Genomic DNA, 9,624 nt, shown 5'->3' with positions numbered 1-9,624 from the left:
GTGGGTCTTGGCCTTTTCATCTTATTTTGCCTTTATGGGCACTTGACATTTATTTCTTTTCCTTTCAAGAGTTTTTGACTCTGGAGCATCGGCCATCATGGCAAGTCGAGGTCGACTTGACACACCTGGCGACACTGGGTGCTTTTATTTAATTTTAGCTCTCTGTTAGTCAAAACCATGTAAAACCAATCTTGTCATCTTTTCTATTTATTAGTTTCAGAGGAGAATTAGACCGAACGGTATTTAAAGAAAAGTAAACAATGGACAGGAAAATGAATTTAAATGAGAAGTATGCTTTTCGGGGAAAGGAAAGTAGGACTTATCTGGGGTGCATGCAGACTTCAATAGACATAACATGCTTCTTGGACTGGATACCCGATCTGTGCAAACCATCCAACTCTCATAAACCCATCATGACCCATATCTCAAAACCAAGAGACCTTGCTAGGACTCTATTAGTGTCGATGGTTGTAAGGGATCCCTTTTTCGATCAGTGGTGCCCTTTGTGGGTTTTCACCAACTGACCTCTCTTATTTCTGTTCTTACCGTCGTCTTATAGTGCTCTTTGCGAGTTTTCACTAACAAGACTCTCTCATTTTTAATTTCTCTGCTTACCATCGCCCTATGGTGCTAGTGTGGATTTTCACCAATAAGACTCTCATCTTATTTCTTTCATTTAATTGTATCAGATCCAAATAAACACATCCTCCAATTTTGAACATCTATACTAATCGATCGGAAGGGCTTGAACATGATTTGGGGTAAAAAGAGTTTGGATTGAATTACAACTTTGGAACCTTTCACGCGAACCATCATCGAACCATTATAACCTCTGCCACAGTTTCACTTTTGGGGAAATGCGGATTTTTGTTTTGGTATGACTGAATCCCAGAGAATGGCTGCGTACGTATCCTTTCGGAATGAAATCGAACGTAGTTCAAGGAACTTTTTTTTATTTTCTTTTTATTTTTTGTTGTTTTTTTTTGTTTTCTCTCTTTCCTTTTTTTAAAAAACATTTTCGGGTTGCAAAAAGGGTAATCAAAGAAAGATAGCCGGCTCAAAGGGTTTGTAAAGGGTTAACAGTGTTTGGGTAGCGAGAATGAAAGCCTTCGTCATCCCGATCGGAGAATATCAATACCGCAGAAGGGTTAAACGTAATACCTTTTTACTGCGTCCGTATTGACAGCTGTTTTGGTGTTATTTCCTTTAGTGTCTCTCAAGTACAATGCCCTTTTGGCAACAATTTTCTTATAATGTACGGACCTTTACAATTTGGATCGAATTTTCCTTTTGCCTCCTTATGATATGGGAGAATACGCTTCAAGACGAGTTGCCCCACTTCAAAGTTCCTAGGCCGCACTTTCTTGTTGTAGGTACAAGCCATTCTTTGTTGATACAAATGCCCGTGACAAACTGCGAAAATCCACATTTCATCAATCAGGGTTAACTGTTCTAGACGGGTCTTGACCCATACATTGTCCTCAATCTCAGCTTCAACGATAATTCGAAGAGATGGAATTTCAACTTCTGTGGGTATTATGGCTTCAGTGCCATAAACCAATAGATAGGGTGTTGCCCCAACTGAGCTGTGCATGGTTGTGGGATATCCCAACAATGCAAAAGGCAACTTTTCATGCCATTGTCTAGAACTTTGGATCATTTTCCTGAGGATCTTCTTAATATTTTTGTTCGATGTTTCAACAACACAATTAGCTTTGGGCCGATAAGGGGTAGAATTCCGATGCGTGATCTTAAATGTTTCGCATATCTCCCTCATCAAATGACTATTCAAGTTTTTAGCATTGTCCGTAATGATAGTCTTAGGAATACCAAAATGACAGATAATATTGGAATGCACGAAGTCCACCACTGCTTTCTTGGTGACGGCTTTGAGAGTGGCTGCCTCAACCCACTTTGTTAAATAGTCAATGGCCACTAAGATGAATCTGTGCCCATTTGAAGCTTTTGGCTCGATTGGCCCAATGACATTCATACCTCAAGCAACGAACGGCCATGTAGCCGGCATATGATGCAATTCTGAAGGTGGTGCATGAATTAGCTCAACATGTACCTGACATTGATGACACTTTTGAACAAAACTGAAGCAATCCATTTCCATGGTTATCCAGTAATAACCTCCCCGAAGGATTTTCTTTAGAAGAACGTATCCATTTATATGGGGTCCATATACTCCCGCATGCACCTCATCCATGATTTTTCCAGCCTCTTGGGCATCCACGCATCTCAAAAGGTTCAAATCTAGAGTATTTTTATACAAGACTTCTCCACTCAAGTAGAAACTACTGGCGAGCCTTCTAATGGTTCCCTTTTGGTCTCTACTGGCTTACTCGGGATATTCCTTTGTTTTCAAGAATCTTATGATATCATGATACCATGGCTGAACATCTGGTTCTATCTCAACTGTATTACAGTAACCATGTCTTTCTTGGATTTGGATTTCTAGTTGGTCAATGTGGACATTAACTAGATACGACAGCACTGAGGCCAAAATGGCTACTGCATCTCCTAACTGATTGTGAAAACGAGGAATGTACCTGAAATTGACGGATTTGAACCGCTTGCTAATATCTTCTACATGTTGCCTGTATGGGATAAGCTTGATATCGCGGGTTTCCCATTCTCCTTGAGCTTGTCGAATAATGAAGTCAGAATCTCCTATGATTAACAATTCTTCCACATCTATGTTAACTGCCATATTCATGCCCATAATGCATGCTTCATACTCAGCAGTGTTGTTTCTACAAAAGTATCGAAGCCGGCTATGGCCGGATAGTGTTGACCAGTGGATAAAATCAAAATTGCTCCAATCCCAACACCTTTTTGCATTAACAGCTCCGTCGAAGAACATTTTCCAAGCATTGGTGTCTTCTGGAATTACCTCAACTGAATTTACCTCCTCGTCGGGAAAGTAAGTACTCAAGGGTTGATATTCCTCATCAACAAGATTCTCAGCTAGGTGATCCGCCAAGGCTTGAGCTTTCATTGCCGCGCGAGTGACATAAACTATGTCAAACTCGGTGAGCAGGATTTGCCATTTGCTAACCTTCCTGTGGGCATTGGTTTTTGGAATATGTACTTCAAAGGATCCAGCCTGGTTATGAGATAGGTGGTATAAGCCAACAAGTAATGCCTAAGCTTCTGAGCAACCCAAGTTAAGGAGCAACAAGTTCTTTCCCAATAAAGTGTAATTGGCTTCATAACTAGTTAACATCTTACTCAAATAGTATATGGCTTGTTCTTTCTTCCCGGTCACATCATTTTTCCCAAGAACACATCCAAAAGAATTCTCCAACACTGTCAAGTACGAGAACAAAGGCCTTCCAGGATCTGGTAGGACCAACACTGGTGGATTTGACAGATATTCTTTGATTTTGTCAAAAGCTTCCTGACACTCATCTTTCCATCTAATCACCGCATCTTTCTTCAACAACTTAAATATGGGCTCACACGTAGAAGTCAACTGAGCAATGAACATGCTGATGTAATTCAACCTGCCCAGCAGACTCATAACCTCTTTCTTGGTTCTCGGAGGGGGCAAATCCCGAATAGACTTTATCTTTATTGGATCTAGCTCGATGCCCCTCTGACTGACGATAAACCCCAAAAGTTTCCCAAATGGAACTCCGAATGCACATTTAGCTGGATTCAACTTCAAGTCATACTTACGCAGACGCTCAAAGAACTTTCTCAGATCCCGCACATGGCCGTCCTGCGTTCTAGATTTAATGATCACATCATCCACGTACACCTTAATTTTCTGGTGCATCATGTCGTGAAAGATGGCAGTCATAGTTCTCATGTAAGTTGCCCCAGCATTTTTTTAAACCAAACGGAATGACCCTGTAATAGTAAGTACCCCAAGGTGTAGTGAAAGCCATCTTTTCTGCATCTTCTTCATCCATTAGGACCTGATGATACCGAGCGTAACAATCCACAAAAGACTGTATCTTATGTTTTCCACAATTGTCAACAAAGATGTGGATGTTTGGCAATGGAAAGTTGTCCTTGGGGCTTGCTTTGTTCAAATCCCGATAATCAACACACACTCAGGTTTTCCCATCATTCTTTGGCACTAAGACCACATTATCCAACCATGTGGTGTGTCGGACCACTCAGATCACACCCAATTTCAGCTGTTTGATTACTTCCTCTTTGATCTTGTCAATGATATTCATTTTAAACTTTCTCTATTTTTGTTGGACATGTGGATAATCGGGATAAGTTGGCAATTTGTGTACCACTAAATCAACACTCAGTCCTGGCATATCATCATAGGACCTGGCAAACACGTCTTTGAATTTGAACAAAAGTTTGATTAATGCATCCCTAGTTCTTTCATCAGCGTGAAAGCTTATCATGGTTTCCTGGACCTCTTCCGAACTACACAAATTAACTAGCTCTATTTCATTTAAGTTTGGCTTAGGCTTATTCTCAAATTGTTCGAGTTCTCAGTTTATCTCCCTAAAAGCCTCATCTTCATCATAATCTGGTTCTTGATTTATTATTTCATAGTTAGACAGCATGTTAGGATTTGGGCATGAAGTCTGCAAGCATGTCATGTTATTTAAGTCCGCATTATTAGAACTGAAAGAGAGAAACAAGAGAAAAATAACAAAAATTAGAAAGAATAAAGAGAGAGATTCATAGACAATGAAATACTGATTTCATTTCATTGACTTTGATGATAGAAGGGTTTACATTGGAATTTAAAAGACGATAAACTAAAAACATTCGAGTTACACCCTGAAATAACTCAGAATGCAGAAAAGATGGCAAGATTGAACTACCGAGATTGCTGCCTGACTGGGAATGGAGTAGCCTTCCAATTTTGAAGTTTGGCATTTGGCCCCATATACTACACCTCAGCAGTGCTTGAGCCTTCACCCAACTGGACCATATGAGCCTCATATAACATTTGCCTCATTTCCCCATAGATGTCCTCAATTTCTTCGGCCGTGAAAGCTTCTTCTTGTTCTTCTATATACCATGGCTTAACAAACGTTCTGGCGAGATACGGGATCGGCTGAGGCAGAACTCACCCATTGTTCTTACATTTATTAGCCCATTTTACGTTGGCTTTTGTAGCTCGGAAACCGACACCAAAGAAGTTCTCACTGGTAGTCAAAGTGATAGGCTCTGTAATGCCTTGCAAAGATGCCCCAACCCCTTTCCCAGGATTGTAGCCATGTTTGATCATTTCACTGGTGACCATGATTGACGTGTTTGACAAGAAGGGTTGAGGACATGGGGTTATTTCCTCACAGTGGTCCGCGACCACGATTTCAAAAGCTTGGTAGACTATGTGCTCGCTACCTTCCTTAGCCTCCAGACATGGGACTGACGGGTCCCTGTAAATTGATTTCTCATCTTCTTTGTGGACCACAATTTCCAAGTTTTTATGTTCACACTTAACCATTTGGTGGAGAGTAGAGGGTACGACCCCTTCCGCATGGATCCAAGGCCTTCCTAGGAGAAAATTATAGGAGGTTTCCAGGTCCAAAATTTGAAATGTTACTTCAAAATCCATCGGGCCGATGGTTAGGATCAAATCAATCTCCTCTATCATATCCCTCTTGACGCCGTCAAAATTATGTATGCAAACATTTTTGGGTCTAATCCTTTCAGTCCCAATTTCCATTATCTGTAAGGTCGAAAGAGGGCAGATGTCAACCCAGATCCGCCATCCAACATAACTCTTTTCACATAGTATCCTTCACACTTAACAGTCAAATGAAGAGCTTTGTTGTGGACAGTCCCTTATGGAGGCAAGTCGTTTCGGCTGAATAAAATCCGGTTGACTTCGAAAAATCGTTCCGCCATTCTTTCCAATTGTTCAATCGTGGTCTTGACCGGAACATATGCCTCATTAAATGTCTTTAACAACACTTTCTGATGCTCATTCGAGCTTATCAACAGGGAAAAAAGTGAGACCTGAGAGGGGGACTTTTTGAGTTGATCAATCACGGTGTAGTCCGAGGTTTTCATTTTTCGGAAGAATTCCTCTGCCTCATTAGCACTAGCTAGGTTTTTAAGTGGAAAACGCTTTTGTTTGGTCTTGTTCAATTTTTCTAAGTTGAGGTACTTCCCCGACGGGTTCTTTTCATTCACCTCCCCCATGATTTCCTTTCCCTTGTACGTTACCACAGGTTTATTGTACGTCCAGGGGACAGTAGTGGGGTTTTTCATGGGATTCTATAGTGCACGGCTAATAACCACCGGCTCAGTCAGCCTGGGTGAAATTACCGGCCCCCGTGACATATAAGTCCCCTTTGGTACGTACATCTTTGGTACCTTAAACGTGACCTTGTTTTGCTCAAACCTTTTGGGAGGACTCAACACAAACTATTCTTTTTTGGGGGCTCTGGGAACATAGAGAGTGACATTTTTAGGGGGTGCTGCCCCTGTCTTGGTTTCCACAACCTTTTCTATGCTTTGAGGAGTGGAATTGCTTTTCTTCTCATCCTTAGCTTGCTTTGTTGCCGCTTAGGGCTTCTTTTCAACATTGGCAATATCAATGATAGCTTTCAAAGTTGGGTCCAAGTCTCTATCCTCGCAAATCATCCCAATAACTGGCCCATTGTTGTAAGCTAGAAATGGGTTCATAGTTACATTGGGAACCTCCTCATCCCTCAACTACCCACTTTTGTTCTATCAGGTTCTTGACCGCTCTCTTAAGGGTCCAGCAATCTTTAGTGTCGTGCCCTTCTTCCCCTGAATGATAAGCACATCGGGTACCTGGTCGGTAGGAGGGTAACTCTAGGTTTTGTCTAATTGGAGGTACGGGCTGCAAAAAACCCATTTGGACAAACTTTGGGAAAAGGCTTGAATATGATTTACCGATGGGTGTGAAGTTGGTTTTTCTGGGTGGTTCATAGGCATGGGCGTTATATGGAAAATTATTCTGTGGTGGACGGGGATTATATGGAGCTTGGTGAGGAGGGTTATTTCTGGGAGGTGGAGCTCGGTTCTGGTTGTAGTGTTGTTGCGGCCGAGCGTATGGTTGGGCATTCATTACTGCATAAGGCTGAGGAGTTATGGCGTATGTTGCATCTTGGTGAGGGTAGTAATGTTGCGGGGTGCTTGAAGAGGAACCAAAGTAACTATGAGGTTGATGGGGGTTTCTCAGACTTGAGGCCATCATTGCCACTTCTTCTTTCTTTTTTCGATTTGCTGCAGCCCCTAACCCACTTTGAATTGCTTGAGAGGTGGCTCTTATAGCCGATTGGCTCAGGATGCGACCCGTTTTCAAACAATTCTCCACCATTTCCCCAATCTTTATGGCTTCTGTAAATAGCTTGCCCATAGCGGACATCATGTTCTGGAAGTAATAGGCTCTTGGGCTTGCAAGAAGACACTGACCATCTCGGTCTCATCCATTGGGGGTTTCACCCTGGAAGCTTGTTCACGCCACTAGATAGTGTACTCTCGGAAGCTCTCTGAAGACTTCCTTTTGAAATTGGACAAAGTGTTTCGATCTGCAGCTATGTCCACGTTGTACTAGAACTGTCTGACAAAGTCTCGGGCCAAGTCATCCCATATATGCCAATGGGAGATGTCTTGGTCCATATACCATTCGGATGCAATTCTGGCTAAACTCTCCCCGAAGTAAGCCATCAAAAGTTCTTCTTTTCTGCCCGCTCCTCTTAACTAATTGCAATACCTTTTCAGGTGGGATATGCGGGTTCCAAGTCCGTCATACTTTTCAAACTTGGAGTCTTGAAACCGACTAGCAGATGAACATGAGGGAACATGCACAAGTCAGCGTAGGAGACACTCTTCTGGCCACTCAGGCCTTGTATGTTATTGAAACTATGTTCTATGCTTTTCATTTTCCGACTAATCTCTTTTTGCTTAGGATTCTTTACAATTCTCTCTTGTCCCGTGGTTAACTCATACCAAGGTTGTTGAGAGTAGGAGTTTGGGGGTGACATGAGCCCTATCTAATTGAAATGGTAGTATTTAGAAAGTAAAGGAAGACGGCTCAAAACTTAGCCTGGGCAATATTGGCTATACCGTAGCCGAGGTTAGTCGTGCGTTGGATATGTTAGAATACACTCCCGAAATCAGTGCCTGGGGGCGCACCTCAGAAGACGTTCCATGGGCTGACATAGTGGGGTATTCGAATGGGGTGGCCGTGTAGTTTATAGGGATATTGGAGGTTCCACTTGTTCTGGGAATCAGCTCAGGAAAATCAGGTATTGGACTAGGCGACTCTCTACTGTTAGACCAAGTGTCCCATATTTCCAACATGCGGAGGCACAGTGTCCTGTTCTCTTCAGCAGTTGCTGACTCTGACGTTGGGATAACCAACAACGAGCTATCCTCTAAGGGGGTAATTGTATGTAGATGACTCTCTAACATCATTTCGACACTTCTTTTGGATCTTGTAAAGTAAGGATGCTAAGCCAGGTTATCACAAAACCAACCACCTAAAAAATAGAACATGGTCTCAACAATATACACAACAAACCGGTTAGTTTGAGACAATTAACACATAGGGAATCGCACGTTGGGGAATGCAATGCACTTAGATAGTTAAATGTTTTTCTAAATGTTTTGCAATGGTTACATGTCTCATCCCGACGCTTGTTATCTCCCAGATCTTTGAATCTTTTTTTTCTTTTCATTATTTTTTCTCTTTTCTTTGCACTCTCTCTTCTGCATTATTTTCTCTCTTATTCGATATATCTATACCTATGACCGGATTCGACGTCGCGTGAATCAGATCATTACGTAGTTCAGGGGTTAATGCGAAATAAAATAAATAATTTTTGGGTTTTTCTAACTTTCATTGAAATAAAAACTTCTAATCTTCTCTATTAGAATGACTCCAACATACAAATTTAAGGATTAAAAAATAAAAACAAACTCAAAGCAGACTAACAGACTCTAAAAGAAAATGAAATACAGACTCAAAAAGAAAAATCAGGAATACATAAGTGCCTCCAATATTACTCCAGGGGCCTGCAAGACATCAATCGGTCTCGACACGGGTCCACATGCAAGATCTCCTTGGAGGCGATCCAGGTCGTCAATTGTCTGGCGAACAAAAGTCATCACTACAGCGAAGAAATTTGATCTAGTCATATCCTCACACTCATGGCATTTCATGATGATATAGTCAGCAATTCCTCAAGTCCTTTCTCTAATGATGCCTTTCCCTTGGAACAAGCGCCCAATTTGTTGAGATCTAGCTTCCAGAACTTGGGTGTCATTATGGCTTTACTCCTATAACTGTTGCATGTCCTCTTCCAATCGGGATATCAATGCATAACGATGTTCCCTCTTTGCCTTGAAGTTTTTTGTCTGTTGAGCCATTTCATTCTCGAGGGTAGTTAGCTTTTTCTTTAGATTTGCGACCTCTTTATCATATTTTCCTTTTAATTGCTGAACAAACTTTGTCCGTCCTTCTACGTTCTTTGCCAACTTTGCTAGGGATCTTGCCAATCTACCTTCGGACTTTTCCAAATCAGTCGCATACTCACATACTTTCCTCTTGAGGCCATTTATAAGTCTTTCATCTATTTGGATTCTTCCCGGATATTCAACAGCTATATTCAACCTTTAAATTTGGGCTCGAAGGGCTTCGTTTTCCCGGGCTAA

At 41.6% G+C, this 9,624-nt stretch overlaps 1 protein-coding gene across 1 annotated transcript; it reads right to left on the bottom strand.

Moving 5' to 3' along the window:
• Positions 1-2,344: 2,344 nt before the first annotated feature.
• On the bottom strand, positions 2,345-3,004 carry LOC138874920 (uncharacterized). The gene has a single exon (XM_070153719.1). It carries the CDS (start codon positions 3,002-3,004, stop codon positions 2,345-2,347), a length of 660 nt encoding a protein of 219 aa, XP_070009820.1.
• Positions 3,005-9,624: the final 6,620 nt, after the last annotated feature.

The sequence above is a fragment of the Nicotiana sylvestris genome, chromosome 8 (genome assembly GCF_000393655.2).
Source record: "Nicotiana sylvestris chromosome 8, ASM39365v2, whole genome shotgun sequence".
NCBI lineage: Eukaryota > Viridiplantae > Streptophyta > Magnoliopsida > Solanales > Solanaceae > Nicotiana > Nicotiana sylvestris.
Note: the sequence above shows the minus strand (reverse complement) of the source record. Positions and strands in the feature narration are given on the sequence as shown.